Source organism: Convolutriloba macropyga, chromosome 13 (assembly GCF_964194025.1).
Source record: "Convolutriloba macropyga chromosome 13, txConMacr16.3, whole genome shotgun sequence".
Classification (NCBI taxonomy): domain Eukaryota; kingdom Metazoa; phylum Xenacoelomorpha; order Acoela; family Convolutidae; genus Convolutriloba; species Convolutriloba macropyga.
In genome coordinates, this window is record NC_134480.1 from 31915365 (window position 1) to 31938990 (window position 23626).

Sequence of the window (23626 nt, forward strand, 5' to 3'; positions counted from 1 at the left end):
CGAATGAACAAAAAAACAAACTCGCTCCACTAAGAGCGAAAAATGACGTCAAACACGCAATTCAATTGAAACTGCATGAACGAATGAACAAAAAGCAGATTTGAAGTGGTTGTGACGTCATATGGTCGTAACAAAACTAATGACAAAAAAAAACAAGAGAAGGTCAATAATAGCCCCAGCTGTCATTGGGCGGCTGTTAAAAATAAGGAATCATTCAAACTGACCGGATAAAAACAACATAGGCGAAAGACTCCGGAATCGACTCGAAGCAGAAATTCACTAAGGACCTAGCCATCATCTCACTAAATGAATTGCAACTGATATATATTTCGCTACACATTTTGGAAAATGTACTGAGTAAAGTTAACAAACATGGTTGAGGCTAAAATCGATATCTGGAAAAGATCTGATAAATCAATTCACAAGCTGCGAATCCGCAACAACTATTGACAAAACAGCTCGCAATAAAGATAGCCATCATTCAATAAACGAATAACATCTGAAATAAAAACAACAGACCCGGTGAAACATACATAGAAAACCCATCAAACGTAGAAGAAAAATAAAAGAGTTAATACAAAAATGATAGAATGATTTAGGAAGCTATATTCCAAAATCATTACCGGAAAAAATCTAAACCATTCTGCAGCTCAACTGAAAAATTTAAAAGATATTATTAAAATTGACTTTTAAAGAGCTAAGAAGCCTTAATTGATTCTGCTGCTCAACCGACGAACAAGCTAAAGTTAGTCCAAAAAGCTCTAATCAACAATCGAAAAGTTGATCAACGAAAAACCCGATAGAATTACGAAAAATTATTTCGGTAAAAAGGGCCATGTATAACATTGAAGTGCCCACTTTTAGTAACGAGACACCTTAATACCTAGGTAATAGCTCTAGATTGTTTAGACAATAAGATAAGCTATTTCAAGAAGCTTAGAGTAAAAAAAAATAGGCAAAACAATTAAAAAACAAATCTAAATAGAGTAGTTTTTGATTATCCTTTTTCTGGTTATAAATTTGCCAAAATTATTCATTTTTTATAAAGAACAGAACGCAAAATAAAAGTCAATCGAATCGAAAGACCACCTAAACCACTTGAACACTAAATACAACTTAAAAAACTCAAGAGATAAACAAAAAGCAAACTTACAAAAACCGCTAGAAAAACGTGCTAGAGGGCAAAATTTATCTTAAATTTAATATTTGCTTCAAAAGTTCAAAAATGATCCAAACCGTACTGTTTGTAGCTTAAATAATTGAGACGAACGGTTTTGGCTGAAACTAAAAAACCGCTTTAAAAAAGCCGCTCAGGATGAAAAAATTTCGCTCGCTTAACGCTAATTTTTTGCGCAGCTACTTTTCTCGCATTTTCTCCGAATTATGCTTGAACAAAAACAACTCTAAGTTTTTTCCCCTGCTCTACTTTTGTTCACGTGCAGCATTTGACTTATTGTAAAACACAGCTTCTGAAAATAGAAAGTTTGAAAGAAAATGATGATCAATTGAGAAAGGAAATGCATCGCACGAACTCCCAGTAGCCCACAAGATGGAGTTACCATAGATATTTTAGTGAGCGATGTAACTGATTTTTGTGCAACATTTGATCAGGCGATTCAATTGAAGACTCAAAGCTAATGAGTGGAACAGGGAAAAGCAAAATAAAATTAAAAATAAAAAATGTGGTTGTTATAATTTTTTCGCCGTCAAAATGGTGAAATAAAACTCTACATAAGTAGCCAGAACAGAAAACAAAGCAGAAAATCAGATTTAAATTTAAAGAATTTATATGTCATAAAATAAACATAGACGGTAGATTGCCGGTAGACATAGCCGGAAAATAGCCGCGATAAACGCTTGTGGCCTTTCATGGAATTGAAACAACTAAAGAAATAAGATAGACAAATTGACCACCAGTCATTTAATAGCCCGCTAGACTTTTTGGGTTAGATTCAGATTGTCTTTTTTTGAAACACATACGCTCTATAAAGAAAAAGCCCTAATAGAGGTTTTTCAAAAATTTTATTTGAAATCAAAAACGCAAGAACCTTATAGCAAAGATTTAGTGCACTGGCACTCCTTAAATGCACACTATTGATGTTCAAAAGTTATAAAAAGTAAATTTTCATAAAATTTAAAGATCCCTAAATGAGTTCAGAATTCATTTTTTTGATTGAGTTAAGTCACGCAATTAACTTAAAAGCAAAACCAATGACGTCGCGCATACAAATTTTAACTGCAAAGCAGTAGAAATCACTGAAATTGAAAAAGCCAATGGTCGCAAGGCTCATCGATGCAGACGATGATTTAAAAAAACACGATATCCTAAATAAATACCGCTATCGTTTTGCGGCTATTAAGATCTCAGCTTTGAATTGCCTATAAGTGGACTCTGAAAAATAATTGCAAAACATAACCGACTACTGTCGGGCGAATTGCTCTCGAAAGACCGGCGACTGGCTGGCGTCGTCAGCAGCTAGCCACGATTTAGTGAGTCTAGCTTTAGATTAACTGAAGGGGCGTAAGGTGAGCGCAGCGGGGGTGCAACGCAGCGGGGGTACAAAAGTGGATTGCGGGGACTGATTTGGTGGTCGTGGGTTGGTGGGATGTGGGATAAATTTCCTAGAACCGCCCTTCACACTATAAGTATAAGCCTCCAAAACAGTTTCTGTTAATTGCATACATGAAGAATAGTGAGCTCAAGGGCTCTAAGAAAAAGTAATGCCCCTTGGGTGCTACCTCTTCATCCCGTTTCTGAGGACGAAAAGTCAAATGGCTCGGACGAAAAATCGGCCAGGCAAAAAAACTGCATAAAAGAGACAAACAGGATTAAAATTTGCTAAAAATTGCTTTAAGAGCAATTCAGAATGATTTCCTAAAAAGTTCCTGTTAAGTCATTTATGATAAAAAACATTCCTACTATAACTCAATGTTAATGAGGATCAGAGATCATGACATTACACCACATAACAGCAGCTGAAGTGCGGCATCAACAAGAGAGAGAGAGAAAGAAATAAAACGTGAACGAGAAAAGGAAGGAAAGAAAATCTAACCGACAGAGAGAGAAAGAGAGCTAGGAATATTATCCATAATGGGATTGGACTCTGCAACTTCTAGTTTTCTAGCCTTGTTAGTAAATAAATCATTTAAACAAAAAAACTGAAAGAGACTAAAATAAAAAAGTTTTCAACTTCGCAGTAAAAAAACCAAAACCATTGTTTGTCTCGAATGTTCTGTCATGTAACCCATCTCCAAGACTTGAAAAGTTTCGTCGGCCAGTAATGGTCGTTAAACTCTGAAAAGGACGGAAAACATTGAAAAATTTTGGTAACAACTGCAAATTTTAAAACCTTGCTAATTGTCAAAATATTAATATCTTAAGAACCATTTCATTGTCTTAAGAGACTATCCAGCATCCATGTTTCAAGCCTGAAATAATTTCACTGGATCATAAAGATCCATACAATTGTAACAATTTTTTTTTCAAAAATTCGAAATTTTCAATTTTATCCAAAAATTACAGAAGCGAAGTCATAAAAAATATTGATCACCATCCCATTAATTCTAAAAACTATGCATCAGCAAAACTCGGAGGAGTTCCCAGGGCCTCTGGTGCCGGAAAAAATTCAAAAACAAAAAAAAATGCAAATATTTTTTAAAAAAAGCTGAAATTCGTGATACTAAAAAATTCCATTATGTCTATAAACTATGTAGTAACATATTATCAAACCCTAGAGGAAGTTCCATGGCTCTTGAGGATAGAGAAAACTAAAAAAAATGACAAAATATTTACAAAAAAATTTTGAAAGATTTCAAGTTTTATTAAAGAAAAGGCTAAAAAATGTGATATAAAAAAATTGAAAAAATGCCATGAGCCACAAAAACTTTTCTGCAACTTGTTATCAAACTCTAACGAAGATTTTTTAACCATTGAGGCTCAAGGAACCTGAATAATGACTATAAATGTCAATAATTTGAAAAAAAATTGACAAAAAGTGTCAAATAAATGCAAAATTTGGAAAAACTAAATTTGCTGGTAAAATCTTGTGAGACATTTCATTATATATTCTTTAGCTCTTGAGGCTGAAAAAAACCTAAACAACGACAAAAATTTTCAAAAAACTTGAAAAAAGCAAGTTTTATAAAAAAAATTGCAAAAATTTGTGGCATTAAAAAGTTGAAAAACAATTCCCTGGCCAAAAAAATTTGTCAGTAACATATTATCAAACCCCTTGCGATGTTTTCTGGCCCCTGAGTCTGGAAAAACCTGAATAAGGAAAAGTAAATGTCAAAAAAACTGTACACAAAAAATTGCACGTTTTGTCAAAAAATGCTAAAATTCGTGATGGGGGCTGTTGGGGGGGGGGGGGGGGCAACAATGGGGTGGGGGCAACAGCGCGGTGGGGGGGGGGGGGGTAGGTGGGGCAATAGTGGGGGGGGGGGTCAACAGTGGGGATGTCTTCAACCTCTATGAACCAACCTTTACGCCATAAGCATAAGTCTCCAAAACAGTTTGAGCCGAAACAGAGCACTTAGTGCACGCTGGGCGCTACCTGTTTAACCCGTTTTTGAGGACGAAAAGTCAAAAGCGTCCGACGAAAAATCGGTCAAGCAAAAAATAGCATTAAAAAAGACCGACATGACTGATATAATTGCTACAAACTTCGCTTGAGAGCAATTAATTATCCAATGAAAAACAGCGGGATCAGAATTTTGAAAAATTACAAAATATAAACATAACTGACTGACTTCGGAAAAATTGCTCTCGAACGACTAGTGGGAGTTCTAATTTATTACAGCCTGATTCAGTCAGCGAGGGGTATCTAAAATAGCTAAGGGAGCTTCGAATGTCATCATTAGAGGCTATATACCGCTATAATCAGTAAAAAAAATGTAGTTGAAAAAATGACACCAATTTCGGTGCTCTTGTCATTTGACTTGTAGTAGTCAACTGCCACCGCTTGAGTTCAAATGCTGACACTTGTGATTGAGAGAGAAAATTAGATCACACAAAATGAAAAAAAAATCAAGGGCACAGAAGTCACTCGAAAGGTCAAATCGGTCAATCGACAATTTTGCTTAAAACAGACCAACACGTTTACAATAATTGCTTCAAACTTCGTTCGAGAGTAATTTATAATTTTTTCAGATAAGGCTCGCACAATTGCATTGAAGTTGGAGTTAAAAACTTCACGACGCAAAAAAAACACCTTTTTCTGCTCAGTTTCCAAATGGTGTCATCAAAATCCCTTCTCAAAATTGACTTCTGAAAAATCAGATTTTTTAATCGCCAATTACAGCTGACATCCTTTGAATTGTAAAAACTACAATTAACTCAACGTATGTACGTTAAGCTAACAACCATAGTAATGAGCGGATTCAAACCTAGCAAGAATTTTAAATTCTTTTACTGTTGTAAAATCGGCCTTAGAAAAAACCAAAACATTTCTATCTTTTGACATGACTTGAGATAATTTTCCGCCAGAATATTAGCTCGTCAACAAATGACTTTTTAGCTCAACTGATATCCTTATCAACGCAGGTAAAAATAGAAACTCAAAACATCGCAAGATTGTACTGCAAGGCAGAATCAATTCGTGTAGGAATCCTGCATGAAAATTGATCGAAAGGATTCTGATGTGCGATTTGTGAATTTTAGCTAGATACATAGTTGATCTGAATTACATACAATATCACAAGTATTTGTTTCACGTTTGAACTACCACTGTGAGTCTTTGTAGAATACATCAACGACCCATATGATTTCATGATGCAGAATTTCTTATATGATCTTCCAATGGTTTCTATGAAGCCATATGTGATATTAGGCATGAGATGCGAGGTTAAAGTGAAATATTTGTTTCAGTAGAGCATCCGGATCTCTAGGATATCTGGGCCATTTTTATCTTAATGATCTTAGATCTAAGAAATCTATATGATCTTGCACATGAAAGCCATAAATAGCTGAAAAATCGTTTTGCAGGATAAAATTTTAGATAAACAAAGCCAAGCACAAATAAATTAGCTGATTGTTGCAATAATTAGATAAATATCTTTTTAGAAAGATGAAAGAAAAAAGTGAAAATAATCAAAATCTAGAATTTGCTTGCTGTGGAATAATTCGTACCTCCCATTCCTTAGTGTATGACTCCGAATGGAACAGTCGAAGTCATCCTCTTCCTCTCTCCGCGACTGTTGACCACTTGGCTGCTTCAGTTTCTTCACAGTGCCAGTTATTGGACAAATGACGTCACCAGGCTCTCCCAGTTTGATCTCCTGCCCTGTCAACGTCATCGGAGTCTGTCCAGCGGTGGCGTCACTGTCTTTGCCCTCCTGTTTAAAAAATGAATAGTTTTAACCGAAAATTCGACTTTAGACCACGATTTTAAACAAAGCAACCCCCCCCCCCACCCACCCAGCCACCCACCCCTCGCCATTCAAGCGAGGGGAAACAATTTCAAATTAGGCATACCACCTCACAAAGTTTCAAGTTTCTTAGGGCACGGTCAAAAACTGTCGAAAAAAATTTTAGTTGACATGAGTTATTGTTAAATATGATTACTCAAAAGCTTTTCATTTCCGAGGAAAAAATATGTATCAAAACTCACCGTTAGTTGCTGAAGTATTTTAGAAAAAAATTGGACGCGGCTGTAAATTTTTGTACCCAAAATACTCATAAGACTATCCTGAATTTGAGACTTCACAAAAATGATTTTGACGGTTTCAAATCAAAGAGTGTTCAAATTTGTTTACCTCATTGTTTGTATAGTTAAACAAATAACAGCCAAAGTATTCAAGCATTAATTTTAGAATTTTGCAACAATGACCGTTTTTTACGTTACGCATCGACACGATAAGGTTTTGCTGGTTTTAACTCAAAATGAGATCTCTCCTAGATTTACGCTACAGCAAATTTTTTTCAGGCTGGAACATTTTCAGTAAGTTTATCATTGATTTTACCGACAAACGACAAAACTCATGTGTAGTGATATTTTCTACAGCGCGCCATGAGATTCTTATAAAAGATAGAAAGTCAAAGAGAAGATTTAAAATAAATGTTTGAAAAAAACATAGTTGGCAGATTACCAGAAAACAAATGCAACAACTTTAAGCGAGGCAAGTCACGTGTGACAGAAAAATATTCCTACAAAAGAGCTAAAAACTCGCTTCAATTAATGTGAAAATGACGCGACGCATGCAATTTAAAATCCTGCGTGCAACAGTGGGGAGGGGGGCAACGGTGAGAGGGGTCTTTGACTGCACGGGGCCCTTACGGCCTGAACGATGTGCAGTGGTGGGGATTGGAGGGGTTTGGGTGAAATGAGGGGGACCTGATGTGGGGGGAGGGGTTGTTAGGGGGAGAGGATGTTGGGGGGGGGGCGTTGTTGAGGGGGTTCAACCTCAAAGAATCGCTCTTCACACCATAAGTATAGGTCTCCAAAACAGTTTTTGTGAATCGCATTCCTGGAGACTATTGAGCTGAAAGGCTCTAAGAAATTAATGCCCGCTGGCTGCTACCTGATTATCCCGTTTTTGAGGACAAAAATTCAAATGGATCAGACAAAAAATCGGTCAAGCGATAAATTGCATTAAAGACCAACAGGACTAAAATAATTGGCACAAAATTTCTTTTGAGAGTAATTAAACAAAAACGACAAATAAATTTCAAAACTCTGAAGAAAGTACAAAACGATCACTGCTTACTTGTACGACTTGTTGATGCATAAAACTTCCAAAACCAATTCCTGCATAACTGTTGCAGTTTAGTGGAAAAATGGTCAAACATATAGTAGAAAACAGCCAACGACAAAAAATATTTACAATTTAGAAAATTTTGATTTAAAAAAATGGTAAAGTTCTTGGAATAAATATCTTCTAATTCAAATTTGAGCCGCTGCAATATAATACATACCTAAAATGAAAGCCGTAAGATAATGTCTTAGTGGTCAGCAATCCAAAAAAAACTAAAAAACTTTCGTTTGTCTAAGTGGGCATTACGAATCTATACCTCAAAAATAAAGATGAAATGAACCTAGGTTGCAAGGGAACTCTATGGACTGTGAGCAACGCAAAATAAGTACCAATTTATCAAGAACACTAAGATGCAAAAAAGAAAGAACAACATCACAATTCGAGGCTCAGAAACTTCAAACGTGACGTCGCTATTCTTTTTTTTTTAAATTAATGCCTTCTCAGCAATTTCAGAACAGAAAAAACTGATAGAATAATGATTTCGAAATTAACTCTAGTGCAACATAATGCGCACTGGGTTTTATCTGTTTGTCAAGTTTTTAAGGAAAGGTCATCAGAAAAATGTGTGATCAAATATAACAAACATAACCGACTAAACGTCGGAAGAATTGCTCTCGAACGACTAGTGGGAGCTCTAATCAATTGCAGCCTGCTTCAATCGGGGGGAGGGGGGAGGGGGAGGGCGAGCCTAAAAGGGACTAAGAAGTTCAATAGTGGGCTTCAAATAACCACATTAGAGGTTAAAGTATACCACTATTAAGATTTAAAGTAAAAAATGGCACAAGTTTCGGCGCACTTTTCATTTGACTTTTAGTATTAAATAGCCGTCAATTGAATTCAGCTGCTTGAAATTGTGATTGAGAGAGAATTTTAGATCACGCTAAAAGAAAAAGGTCAAGGGCGTAAAAGTCACTCGAAAATTCAAAATTGTCAAGCGAAAATTTTGCATAAGAAAAAAAGACACACACGTTTACAATAATTGCTATGAACTTCGTTCAAGAGCAATTTAAAAAGACAGAGCTGGACTACAATCCAATTCATTATTGGATTACGAAAATTTATCAGGACACGCCCTCAACTGCAACTTGAAGCGCTCAATGAAAACAAAAAAAAACACAAAATCTTGCCTTGGTCATCAGAGCAATTAAATAATAAAAAGCAAAAAGACAAAGTTCATTGTCAAAATTTTTTAAAAAACCTTAATTTAAGGTCAACCAAATGGTAAATGCTTTTCTTTAAAACCAACAGGACTAAAATAATTGGCACAAAATTTCTTTTGAGAGCAATTAAACAAAAACGACAAATAAATTTCAAAACTCTGAAGAAAGTACAAAAAGATCACTGCTTACTTGTACGACTTGTTGATGCATAAAACTTCCAAAACCAATGCCTGCATAACTGTTGCAGTTTAGTGGAAAAATGGTCAAACATATAGTAGAAAACAGCCAACGACAAAAAATATTTACAATTTAGAAAAATTTTGACAGAGCTGGACTACAATCCAATTCATTATTGGATTACGAAAATTTATCAGGACACGCCCTCAACTGCAACTTGAAACGCTCAATGAAAACCAAAAAAAAAACACAAAATCTTGCCTTGGTCATCAGAGCAATTAAATAATAAAAAGCAAAAAGACAAAGTTCATTTGTCAAAATTTTTAAAAAAACCTTAATTTAAGGGCAATCAAATGGTAAATGCTTTTCTTTAAAACTTAGAACCAAAGTTTGGAAGGTTAAAATAAAGGGGTTAAAAAAACTTGGCAACCAATACATATGTCAAGTCTTTAAACATAGTCTGGTGTAATTCTAAGTAACTTGAGACAATGAGTGTGGTCATTCAGAAATCAGACAAGAAACACGTGACTTATGTGAAAACGGAAAAAGTGATGGAAAGGTGAACCAAATTAAGAAAACATAGTTGAACCGGATTTAAAGTTCAAAAAATAAACAAACTAAATTCTTACTGTCAACCTTTGCAGAAGAACAACTTTCAATGGCCAACTTGGAGACACCAATGCAAACCCGCAATAAAAAAAATTAAAATAGACACTAAGCAGCATAAAAGAATTGGTGACATTAAGAAAAATTCCTTCAAAATCAACAAGTAAAGGTTTGCACGAAGCTTTACACTGTAAACACAACAGTTGTAGAAAACAAATAAAAAAAAGGAAAAAAAACAGCAGATAGAAATTTTCGGAGAAATTTGCAATTGCACTAAACCCTTTGAAGAAAGTGGTACACATTTCCTTGAAATACGCAAAAAAACCAATCTGCGAACCTTAAAACTACTACTTATTTCGAAGCATATAGTCAAAATAAATTAGAAGCAAGCAGAAAAATATTGAAGCAAAACTAACAGCAATTGAAAGTATATCACGTAGACGAAACACTGACATCTTTGAATAGTGAGACTAGGAGATTGAAAAACCAAGTAGACTAAAAGGCACGGTCAGAACTCAAAAATTTAACTGCTACTTTTCAAAAAAATTTAGAAAAAAATACAATCATTTGCCTAAATTAGCCTAAACTCTAAATTATAGTGTTTTTTAACGTAAATTAGAAAAATAATGACTAATTTTACCAATACTAAGTACCATAGCACTAAAAAAGAAAGCGTTTCAAAACTAAATTAAACCCGGCAGATTGCCGGAAATGGCCGCCACTGGTTCCCATAACTGATTGATAAAACATCTTTTCATTTCTCTGTTATAAAAACTCCTGTTTTATAACGAGAGGACACAGGGGCTAGCATCAATGTCAAAACAATTAGATATGTTAACTAAAACTTATAAGTACAAAATTCAAGTAGCACGCATCTAGAATTGGTCTTTATCGGTTTATACCGTTTTCATTTTATCGATTTCGTTTTTCGATAATGATTTCTGTTCTGTTCACTTCAGATTGCTTCGCAGATTAACTGTTGTTTAAGAGCAATTTAAGCAGAGTGAGCGAAGAACGAAACCAGCCTAGAGAACAAGCTGTGAACTAAACTAATGCAAAACAAATTTTTGTTCGACGAAGTAAAAAAAATAGGAGCGCTATAATAGCCGATGAGATTATGAGAGCGGCTATTAAACATAAGCAACTAAAGTTGGAAGAATTGCTTTAAACGTCTAGTGGGAGATCCAATCCATTGTAGCATGCTTCAGCTGAGGGGGGAGCAACTAAACTGCTAAAGGGGGGTTTCGGATCTTTTCCGTTTTTGCCCCCGTACGTTTTGCACCCCCAGTTACAGAGCACGTGCCATCGCATAGTAAACCTTTGGGTGAAAATATGGCAGGTGCGTTTGGAGGTGCAAATAATAAGTTGGGGAGCACAAATGGATATTATCCGGGGCTTCAAATGACTTTATTAGAAGTTGAACAAGTTAAACTGATTTTGGCGCAGCTTTCATTTGACGTTTAGAAGTGAACTGCCGCTACTTGAGTTAAGCTACTGACACTGGTGAATGAGAGAGAAATATAGATCACGCAAAACAAAAAATTCGCGGCTTAAAAGTCACTCAAAAAACATAGCCGGTAGAATACCGGAAACGACTCGAATCGTCGTGCAAAATAATCTCTACCCTAACTTGAACAAAATCAGAATATCGAAAAAAACACTAGAAATAACAAAAATAGTAGACCAATATAACTTAAACAGCGTTAGTTTTTTTCTTTTTTCATTTCAGGGGTGTGGGTAGGTGCTGGTGGGGGGAGGGGTTGGTAGGTGGGGGCAGGTAGGTGGTGGTTGGGGGTGTAGGTAGGTGTGGGGTACGTTGCGGGGGGGGGGGGGGTAGATAGGTACGTGGGGGGGGGGGGGGGGTGGGGGGAGATAGGTACGTGGGGGGGGGGGGGGGTAGTTACGTTGGGGTTGGGAGGGGGGTTAGGTACGCGGAGGGTAGTTTTTATGGGGGCGGGGTAGGTAGTTAAATGGGATCAAATTTTCTCAAATTGACCTCTTCACCTTGAATTACAGACTGTTACCAATTGCTATACATCACAAACTAAGCTATTGTTAAAGTTCAATGTTCAGAAACAGAAGTCAACAGTCAAAAACGGAAGTAAAAGCTCGAATAGAAAGAAGTCAAAATTCAAGTCATGAACAAACTTGCTTTCTGTTAAAAAAAACCCTGTAGAATCTCAATAATCCTCTTCGAGTCGTAAAAAGACCAACACGTTTACAATAGTTGCTTCAAACTTTGTTCGAGAGCAATTAAACAAGTTACTGATATCTTTTATAGAAACAGTGTCAGTAAGTAAAACTAATATATTTGTATGAAAAACTTAATGCAAAATAACAATGCATCACTAGAGAGCCTAGGAGAACATAATTCTAGAGCTGTATCGAGTCATTTGATTAATTGTGCTGGCGGTAAGTCATATCAGGGATTACAAAATTTTGTATTTCAAGAACTTATGGAAAGTCATCAAATTGTCGACCGGGTATGCACTTGAAAATTCTTTTCTTCTGTTCTAAATTGATTATTCAGCTTATTTAGGAATCTAAATTCCTCTTATTCCTTGTCTGAGTTTTTCTTTGTGTGTGTAATTCGAGATGCAATGTTTCAGAACTGAATTAAATTTTTACACTTGAAATGTGCTGGCTCAGCGCTGAAATGCTTTGAGACACAAGTCCGGGACGCCACTCTTACATTCAGTTCGTTTTTCGTGGTCTAATTATATTTAATCTTATTTGAGAGCCCCGATCGGGGAGCAGTTGATATATGTTTGAAGGACCAGAATGTCTATTTAGAGAATCATTAAGGCTGTAAAAGGAGACCACATCGGGTCTGCCTTACAGTGTAATCATCCATTACATACTCTTAAGTATTCATACCGGAGCTGACTAGAAGCAAAACTGACCTTGTCATCACCACCAGTAGTGACCTTTTGCACTCCTCGTGCAAGTGTCAAAGTCTGTTTCGTGTCCAACAAAACAAAAGTGTTCAAATCCTGTCTGTCCTCTTCTGAGATACCTTGCAGATCACCCTCATCTCCACCCTCTTTATCCTGATTGGGCCCTCCTCCGGCTGCTGTTGGGGAGGTGGAGGTGGTATTTGTGTTCCGGGCAGGGGCAACCAGACCGTCCTCTGGAATCCACTCGACAAAGAAGGCGTACACCCTGTCTGCCCTGAAACAACCAGATCGCATTCAATACCCACTGTGTCCTAATTAAAAATTTGGATCTTCTTTGCCAGACCCGAACCCCCAACCCCGTCTGCGCGACCAGCTAGAGGCAATTTTCTTAAGATTTATATGAAATGGAGTTACAAACCATGAACTTCCACAAACTTCTGCTTTTAAACCCAAATAATAGTACGCTTTGTTCCCTTCACAATTTCAAAGTGATTATATCGACATAACTTTCGCCTTAACTTTGGAGTTAATTCAAAGCATTATGTGTAAATGTGGGTAACAAAAAATGGGCACGTCAATGTAGTCATTAACCAAAAACCAGTTCTGGGGTTGCAGCGCAGGGATAATGCGCCAAAATTATTCCAAAGTTGAAGATCAGAAATTCAGGTATTCTGGTATCATTGTGACAGAAGAAATCTTGAGCCCCGAACAGAGCCGTGGAGAAAGGTAAAAGAAAGTGGCAGTATTTGTTCGATAGTTTGAGTTCGTCTTTTTAAAACCTGTTAAATGTAAATTCAAAATTTTATAACCATAGCAAAAGTTTGGTTAAAGATTTACATTTAACAATACTCTAAAAGCATATGAAAAGTTTGGTTCTTAAAATACTAGCAAAAATAATTTCTAAAACGTTGTATTTGTCTATCTATTGGAAGACGTTCATGTAATTTGATCATTTCTCTATTTCTTTTCTCCTTAAATTTATTTTTTGTTTTTTCTTTCCGGACTTCTATTGGCAAGTAGTTCACTTTCTCGAAAAATTTCCGACTAGTGATCGGTCTTTCCATGTCGATTGACACATATTTTTTTAGAAAAACTAGACCGTTCCGAAATTTTCTCTCATCTCAAAATTCTTCCAAAGTTTTGAAAGACTTTTTTGGTTATTAGACTGCTTTCCTTGTAACGCTTAATTAAATCAAAAAACTTAAGAAGAGAATTTTTTATTGAAAAGCTCTGCAGGTGAAATTTTATCTAATATTAGAAGATCTCTTGCACTGTCAAACTTTTTACGCATATGGTAAAAATTTATGCCCCAATTTATTTGTCTGTTTATTCTCAGAACAAAGGATGCTGGCAGGAATTGGAGAAAAATTGCACTGAATTTGAAATGTGACAGGACTAGTGATTCAAAAAAATACAATTCTTGCTTTTAACGGCATTAGGTGTCGCACTAAATATATTGATCAGATAGCAGTCGACGATGTCATCAACATTTTGTTTATTTCTGAGTCAAAATTCAATTTATTGTCAATCATTAAGCGGAGAAAACGAGAACTGCCATTTGGTTTTGTGATACTTCCGAAGCTCCTCGGAAGGCGGCTGTCTTTTTGAAAAAGAAAAAAACAAGTAATTCAGTTTTATTTCTGTTAAATATTAACATATTCTGTTTCATATATTTATCAGTTTATTGAAAAAAACAGCAGGTTTTTGTATGAAGACACATATTTTTTTTGAATAAAATATTATATAGGTATTATCTGCGAATTGTAAAACCTCTTAAGTGTTCATTTTTTTGCGGGAAATCGTGAAAACACAGTACATAAATTAGGTGCCAAGTACTGTTCCTTGAGGAACTCTTTGGTTAAATGTCGGCTAGTCTGGATGAAAGATTCCGCTTTTGACGCATTCTTTTCCATTAGGTAGCTATTTAGCATAGTTTTAGACCCCGTTCCAAACCCACACCTTGCAATTTTTTTCAAAAAAAGGTTTCGTGAGAAACTTAGTTGAACGCGTTTGCTAAGTTTAAGAAAATACCAATAACCTATTCATTCCCTTCAACAAGATGTTTTTTTAGATTCCCTTAATGAAATGACCGTGTCATTCGACGATTTATTTTTAAGAAATCCGAATTGATTTTTATTTATTATCTTATGCTCTTCAATATGTTCTAACTGTTGCTGAAATAGAAGCTTTTCAAATCTTTTAACTAGAATTTGTGTGACTGATTTTGACCTGTAGTTCAATAATTCAAGTGGATCACATTTTTGTCATTTGGAGTTACATATGCTTTTTTAAGGATATCTGGAAAAATACTGTGCGAAATACACTCGTTAATTGCAAGGTATAATTGTGTTCCAATAGACAATTTAATACATTTGAGCGACCATTCTGGGAGGAACCCAGGGCCCGTTTCTTTGTTCTGTGGTAGTGTGTCAATTAGATTATAAATTCTTTTCTTGTTATAAGTCTGAATGGAGAAAATTGTTTCTCAAACACAAAATTTGGTAAAACAGTCATTTCTTTTACCCCGTCGTAAACACCTAACCTGGAGAAGCAATTGTTTAATTTGTTAGCCAGCTGTTTTTATCTTTTAAAATGATATTGATGTTCCAAATTTGGGAAATGACGTTACTTTTCACCTCCTGTTTGAGTTTTGCGTTTATAAATTTCCATTGCAGTTTTAAATCAAGAAGACTCCCAAACGTTTGCTCTGTATACTCAATACTTCTACCTTCTCCCTTCAAATATTACAAAGTCAATGTTTTTCGTTCATGGATTTTAAAAATTTATTAGATATCCACTTTATTTTTATTAAACTGCTCGTTGGCTCTCCATTATTTATAGGAGCTAAATTGTTCACATTTTAAAACAAATTTGAAAACATTTGAAATGAGGAATTTGCATCAATTTTTTGATAGATTGCTCTCCAATCTGTTGAGGCAGTTCTTATATTCAGTACAGCTTTTGAAAAACTTTTTCTATATCTGTAGAGGTATTGGGCGATACTGATTTTGTTATCAAAATCCAAAAATGAATCACCTGAGGAAAATGATCATTTCTGTGGTTAAGCAATAATCAGTTTGTGGTTAAGCAATAATAAGTTAAAGTTTCATTGTTTCCATTTGTCTCAGTTGACTGATTTTTGTTGAGAATGTCTAAACCATTATAGGAAGCCAACTTTGCTAAAAGCTGTTTTTAATTTTGCTGAAAATAATTTATATCGTAATTTCCGAACAAAATATTGATGCCTGTCAATAAATGTGCTCTTGAGATTTCTTATGTCCAATCATCCAGAAAGAGTCTCCCAGGTTTTTATTAGAAAAATATCAAACATTTAATGGAACTTTTTTAAACGGTTCAAGTAAATCAAGCCACATAGATTCAAAAGTTTTTATCAATTGAGTTTAGAACGCTCCTGATATTATACTTGAAAGTATTTGGTATACATATTCCTATTCAACCATCGCTTGACAGTTGCGTTGATTATGACCGACTTTGATGAATGAAATAATGCTTAATGATAAAAAAATGAAACGGTATATCCTGTTTGTCGTTTATCCACCTTTAATAACTATTATGAACGTTTTGCTGTCTCGTAGCTGTGAAAATTATGAGATTCCCTCGTTTTTGTTATTGATACTCGGTATATTCAGATGGCATACTTCAGGTTACAACCATAAGTTAGCAAAATTGTTCTTCGTAACCTTCGAATGTTTTGATTTTCTCAAGATAGGGCCCTGGGTTGAGTTTGACATGGCCACATAATAAAGTATGATAACATATAATTATTAATTGGCATAAAAATTAAAAGACCAAAACATTTCGAATAATGAGCTTTTTTAATAGAAATCAAGTTGCTATAAATGGAATTTGAGCGACTTTTTCGCAAAATAATTCAACGTTTATTGTTCTCCAAAAAAAAAGTTGAAAAGCGCAAAAATGTCAACTTTGAAATCAAAATCCAAAAACCGAAAGACACCCAAACGCATTATATTTTATATGACAAATGCTAATTCCGTTACTCAAAACGTTACTCTCACAGACACATTGCACCGGGCAGGCTAATACCCAAACATGAAATATAGTTTCGGATTGATTGTGAACAGCATTTTTTGGACACCAATTCAAAGTGGATGGACACCATCCAATCGAATATCTGCTTGATCTAAAGTATAATTCAAAACTTTTGAAAGCGGTGTTTTGGAATTTGCCTCTTAGTCCATCTCAAATGTCAATTAACTCACGATTAAAATTTTCAACTCCATGACTGTTAGTTTCTCTACCAAATATACCATTCTTTACTTTTGACGATCTCCAAATTGCTAGTCTGTATGGTTTTAATTTCCAGGCACATTTTGACAGAACTGCTCCCACCTTTTTTTGCTGGCTCTTTGCCTGGCAGAATCTGATTAATTGAATTATTTGCAGTGTGGTTTATCAGACATTCTGCTTTAATTGGTGTTCGGCTACGAATAGATAGCTGCCTCATTACTAATGTCATTTTGCCGGAATAATTTTTATGTGTTATCAGAAATTAGGAGTTACTTCGCAAAGCGTGGGACAACTTTTGTTTGAAATTGCCTGTTAACAGTTGGAGTTGCTAAATTATTGTCTAGTGTTTTGTCTGCAACGAGGTTTTTATAACAATTTGCACTTGTCAAGATCAGAATACCCAACCAGTATGGCAATAGATTATAGAATCAGAAGCCAGTAATATAACCAATATGTTGTCGTGCATTGAAAAAATAGAGTTCAAAAAGCCGTTAGATGTGTCCTGTAAAAATGTTTGCAACCGGTTTTCAGATTTGACCTCCAACGGGTCTTGAAGTAGGCTACCAGACATTTTACTGTTTCTCCTCTAATGATGTGATAAGCAATAAATTAAGTACAATTGCACAGAAACAGGTTTTTGTATGTATTTAACATAGCTCAAATTCTTGTACTTGCGGAGCCCAATTAATTGGTTCCATGGTAGAAAATATAAGTAACTAATAAGTCTGCCCCTGATATGACAAAATAACAAAATCATCTGCCTAGAATAGGTAAATTTGAACAGTAAATTGAAGCTGTAGGTAAAAAAAATTAAAATGATTTTAAAAAAAAACTAGTTGGAAACTGTCTGAAAAACGGTTCTTTTAATCTATACGACCAAACTACTAAACATTAAAAAACCTCTTGCGACTTCGAAGTTTAAAAAAAGGTAAAGAACGAATATTACATATTCACAAGCCTACAGACAGCCATCAGTTTTTACAGCTATACAATTTTAATTAAAATTTTTTTAAATATGAAGGAAAAGAAGGGCAAGACGCCAAGGTAGTGAAAAAACATTATGGCGAAAAAGTTAGATCAAACTGAAATTGTGAGTCCTTCGAAAAATTAAAATCTGATGACAAAACTGCAATAACTTCTACATGAAAAAGCATTTGAAAGAATCGGAAATTTTGTGAGAATCTGCAATTGTTCTAATTCCATAATTCAACATTATACAAAAACTTGATTGGTATTTCTGAACCATATTATAACTAGTAAAAATTTGACAAAAAATCTCTTGCAATGAAAACGGGCCTCAAATTGTTTTCCTAAAAATCGACAATCCAGTATTGTGAGACAATTTGTTTTTGATTTTCTACCGGCTCATTAAAGAAATTTACCCAAAAATCTGATGACCAACAGAACACTTTTTTTGAAGTGTCACAGCCTTTATTTTAATGCCCCCTGTTGCCAGTCAAGTCAACATAATGAAATATACAATGTGCCAACACTCTGTGCTATTTGCGATGATACGACATTAATTGGGAAGAAAAATGAGACTGAAATAGAATTCATTTTGTTTAAGCTTTCAACTTGGCAAGAGGAACTTGAACTGCCAAAAAAAATTCAATTAAGGAGTTAATCATGATGATTCTGTTGCTTTTTAAAAGCGAGTTTTAATAAGTTCGAAGTGTGGAAATTATTAGATTGTGTTTTTGAAATCAGATAAAAAAAATTAGCCCGTGGCATCCCTGAAAAACCGATAGAATTGATTCATCAATGTTTATATAAAGCAAGCATTTTTCTAATTTAAAATTTTTGATCAAAATTATGTAAAAGGTACTTGCCACCATAATATCGAAATCGCGCTTTCACTGACGGAGTGACGAGTAAAATATTAATTTAACCATTACAAAGACACAAAATTTTGAGAAAATCTGGTAGAAATCATCAACTTTGCATGAGTGCTGGCTGGAATCAGTGCTCAGAAATGACGAACTGCTTCGAAATAAACAAAATTGTACTGTTTCTTGCACCGTCAGCCATTCCAAATTTATTTCTACCCTCTTTGAAAATTTTTGGCCATAGTACAGCCGGTTTTGTATAAGCTTCAACTGTTTGCTAGCGAGGCTCCAATGTGCCAAGATAACGGAGCGAGCTAGCAAGAAAAAAGAAAAATTGGTTTCATATTTTTTGTAGTCAACTAATTTGTTAGCATTTTTTGAAGGCTTTCACAAATTTTTTGTGATACAATCAAAGTCAAATGAACCAAATGACCAACAGAACACTCTTTTGAAGTTCCACAGCCTTTTATTTAATGCCTTTGTTGTCAGTCAACATAACGAAATATACAATGTGACAACACTCTGTGCTATTTGCGATTATACGACATTAATTAGGGAAATAAGATGAGACTGAAAAAGAATTCATTTTGTGTAAGTTATCAACATGGCTAGAGGAACTTGAACTGCCTATAAATAAAAAGACACCAAAAATTCAAATAGGGAGGTAATCATGAGGATTCCGTTGCCTTTTATAGTCGAGTTTTAATAAGTTCGAAGTGGTGAAATTATTAGAGTTTCCGTTTGAAATCCGATCAAAGTAAAAATTAGCCCGTCGCATCCCTGATAAATGAATAGAATTGGTTCATCAATGTTCATATAAAGCAAGCTTTTATCTCAATTTGAAATTTTTAATCACAAATTTTGTAAAAGGGACATGCCACTATTATATCGAAATCGCGCTTTCACTGACGGAGTGGCGAGTAAAATATTAATTTAACCACTACACAGACAAATTTTTTTTTAGAAAATCTGGTAGAATTAATGAACTTTGCATGAGTGCTGGTTGGAATCAATACTCGGAAACGACGAACTGCTTCGAAATAAACAAAATTGTACTTTTTCTTGCACCATTAGCCATTCCAATTCTTTGAAAAATTTTTCACAATTTGGGTGGTCATAGTGCAGTCGGTTTCGGAAAGACCTCATCTGTTTGCTAGCGAGGCTCTAGTGTGCCAAGATAACAGAGCGAGCTAGCGAGAAAAAATAAGTATTGGTCTCAAATTTTTTTTGTAGTTAACTAATTTGTTAGCATTTTTTGAATGCTTTCACAAATTTTTTGTGATACAATCAAAGCCAAATATTGACAAATGACTATACAGCACTGATTATTACCCGGGTAGTCAATCTACTGAGTAAAAAATCAAATTATGTGGTCGAAACACCAAGAGGAAGATTATACTTATTGAAACATAACAAGCTAATGACAAATAACAACAAAAAAAAACAAAAACTGACTTACAACATCGTGTAATGTGAAAATTGCTCAACTTCAAATTCCTTCAGCATCGTTGTATCAGATGAATCTAGCTCAAATAAACAGAAGATGAGTATCAGTTTTATAACTTATAAATAAGTACATGTGCTTTTAAGTGTGAACTAAATTTGATTAAATTCTTTAAACGCATCGTTTAAACGGAAATCAAAGCGGACAAATTGATTACCTTGAAATTGTGAAATCTTAAAACGTAACAAATCGACTTACATGTAAATCATTTGTAGTATCGATAACTGCTTCCGGTTTTTATAATGGCAGTGATAAATACAAACTAGTTAATTGTGAAATAAATATTTCAGAGTAAAATGTTGAATTTGTTTAACTTGCTTAACGCGCCGCTCTTTATGACAAATGTTGCTAATGTTTTGAACTTCAGAAAAACATGTGACTTCAAGTCGCTGTTTTTATTAAATTTCGATTTTTCCATTACTAACTCGAATTAGTTATAAGCACTGCTTAATAAGTATCCGTTCAAAACATATACACGAAACGCAAACAAGAAAAACAAATGAAATTACTACTACATCAACTCGCCGTTTAATTGGATTTGTTATTGCTCGACTATAAAATTGTCCGATGGAAAACTTGTAAAACTTATTTGGGATTGACTACTATTCGATCGCATTGTATTTCGGTTTTCTTTAGCTGACATGTATCGACTGAAGTTAAAGTAGTTACAGGCTTTACTTTTAGTAGAATAGTTAGTGTAAGATTATTTTTTTTCAGTTTTGTATTCCCACCAAGCCTTAAAATGCATTTGAAAGGCATTATGTTTGAACTTTCTCATCTGAAATTTGGACTGTTTTGGTATAAACACGATAAACAATCAATAATAAACAAGCCCGCGAACAAAAAAATATCACGCACAGGCTGGAAAACATTTTACTATACTATGAAAAAACTGCAAGAATGTATATTTGAAAACAATTATGTCACAACTGGAAATCAAATTTTAACCATAAAGTTAAAAAGGCCAAAGATTTACAAAAGTTTGAACAAGAAATATATGTAAGCCGAATATAACAGACCATTGATCATGTGAAAAGTGACCTACAAATGGTTGCAAGACGTTGAACGAAGTTAGAATAAGACAAATGTTTTTTTACCTATTTTTGCTTTTACGAAATTTTTAAACATTTTGAAGACAGCAGACCTAAATTGTGGACAATATCACTTGAACTTAATATGGTATTAAAATCAATTTGTAGGTTTTTAGATTTTTAGACTTGAATAGTTAATTAAAACTAAAGGTAATACAAAACAGTTGCTTAAAAATAGTACACTTATGGCGTAAAAATAAGTTTTAACGAGAATCTTCGAAGCAGTTAGAGAACAAATTTAGGGAATAAGTATTTTATGCAACTAAGATTATGAATTCTTGAACAACTGCCGAAATTTGTCTTGTTCGGACAGAAATTTTAGTCCGAAAATTGAAAGTATACATAATAAAACAACCCTCTCGAAAAGCAATTTAAGTCGTTTTCTTGATAAATAGATTGCAGTCGGCAAATGAATTGTAAGACCAACTATTTGCAATAAAAAAAATGACAGTGACTCTGAACTCTGATGTCGTTGAGCCACTTAAGCAAACCAAACACACTTTTAAGAAACTATAGCTTGTTGAAAACCGAGAATACGTAAATTTTATATTTACCGTTGAAATAAAACTTGAACAGGTGAAATCAGTTTTTTTCAAGAACAAAGATGTTGCCCTGAATAACCTTACAATGCCAAAATTCATAAGGTTGAAACTTAAAAGCTATTCAAATAATTAAGTTGAATTATCTGCTGGAGTATGCAAAAACTCAAGAATCAATGAAAACAAGAATAAGATTCGTTTTGATCATTTCACCAGCTCACTGATTTTTTTCATCAAAGTTTGTCTCAATTATTTGAATAAAATCTTATAATTAGGAAAAAGTCAATCATCAATTTAAAATTTATTTAAAAATTCTTTATTTTCGCAGAGAAAAACTCACATACTTGAAACAGGTGCTCTAATGCTCTTATGTGCTTCCGTTTCAAACATTTGTTCAAACATATACGACTAACGCAGGAAGAACTGCTCTCGATCAACTAGTAGGAGCTCTAATCTATTGCAGTCTTGTTCAGTCAGGAAGGTGAACAAAAACACTAAGGGCAACCTCAAATGACGTCATGATAGGCTATTATATATCACTATAACCACTATTAAAATTTGAAGTTAAGAAAATCAGACAAGTGAACTGCCGCCATTTGAGATCAGCTGCTAACACTTTTGAATGATAGAATCACATAAAACAAAAAAATCAAGTGTACGAGAGTGACCCAAAAAGTCAAAACGGTCAAGCAACAGACTTTGCATAAAGACCAACACGTTTACAATAATTGATTCAAACTTCGGTCGAGAGGAACCAATAGTAAAAAATTTGGTGGCCGGAAGGGTTGATATAATTTTATCTTTTTTTCTGTGCTATTTGACATTTTTGACTGCATTTTTTTGTTTGTCGTTTTAATGTTATTACTAATGTTTGAGATCTAAAGCTCAGAGAGTTATCATTTTTAGCATTTTCAATGCCTGGGTTACATTCTGGCTGTATATTACTGAAATAAACAGCATTTGCTCAATTTTAAAGGAAGTACTACTTCCAAAAAAATTTGTCTACTGGGTATACTTTAATTCAAATTTTTGACGAGTTAAACAGCAAAAATTTTTCCTTCGCTGCTTGTGTAAAACACTTTTTTGGCGAATGAACCAGTAATAAAATAATTCACTAAAGATATGAATTTAAACTGCCCGGAGTCAAGTTTTCGCTGAATTATATCGAGCAGCAAACACTTTTTTCCAACATATTCTACTTCGCCTTATAGAAAAAAATTCAGGGGCGAAAAAACAAGTAAGCGAATAAATAAATATATAATGTACACGTGAAATTCTCACAATTAGATTGTAGTTTTTAAGCTATTAGTCATACAAATATAATATGGCACTGGAAACTCAGGGACACCCAGGTTGTTCATCAAATTTTGCAGGCATTTAAATGACCGTGAACCCTCTAAAGAAGGACAAAAAGCAAGCACAAAAAACCAAAATCGAAAACTTAGATTTTTCCAACTAATAAACGCAATCGACTAAACGTCGGAAGGATTGCTCGAACGACTAGTGGGAGATCTAATCACTTGCAGCCTGCTTCAGTCGGGGGTGGGGGCGAAATGGGACTATGAATTTCAATAGTAGGCTTCAAATAACCACATTAGAGTTTAATATACACCACTATTAAGATTTAAAATGAAAAATGCACCAGTTTCCGCGCAACTTAGAGTATTAAATTGCCGCCAATTGAGTTCAGATGCTTGAAATTGTGATTGAGAGAGAATTTTAGTTCACGCGAAACGCAAAATGTAAAGGGCGAAACGTCACTAAGTCGAATTGGTCAAGCGAAAATTTTGCATAAAAAGACACAC

General features: G+C 34.5%; 2 protein-coding genes across 2 annotated transcripts in view; both read right to left on the bottom strand.

The window, feature by feature from the left end:
* The window catches only part of LOC142351909 (26S proteasome non-ATPase regulatory subunit 5-like), a 225450-nt gene that overhangs the window by 133871 nt on the left and 67953 nt on the right, over positions 1 to 23626 (bottom strand). The gene's annotated exons all lie outside the window — the stretch shown is intronic.
* The window catches only part of LOC142351906 (uncharacterized), a 178286-nt gene that overhangs the window by 6238 nt on the left and 148422 nt on the right, over positions 1 to 23626 (bottom strand). Inside the window, 3 exon segments of the mRNA XM_075404164.1 lie at positions 6128 to 6153; positions 6156 to 6333; positions 12599 to 12866. Coding sequence (XP_075260279.1) covers positions 6128 to 6153; positions 6156 to 6333; positions 12599 to 12866 — 472 coding nt within the window.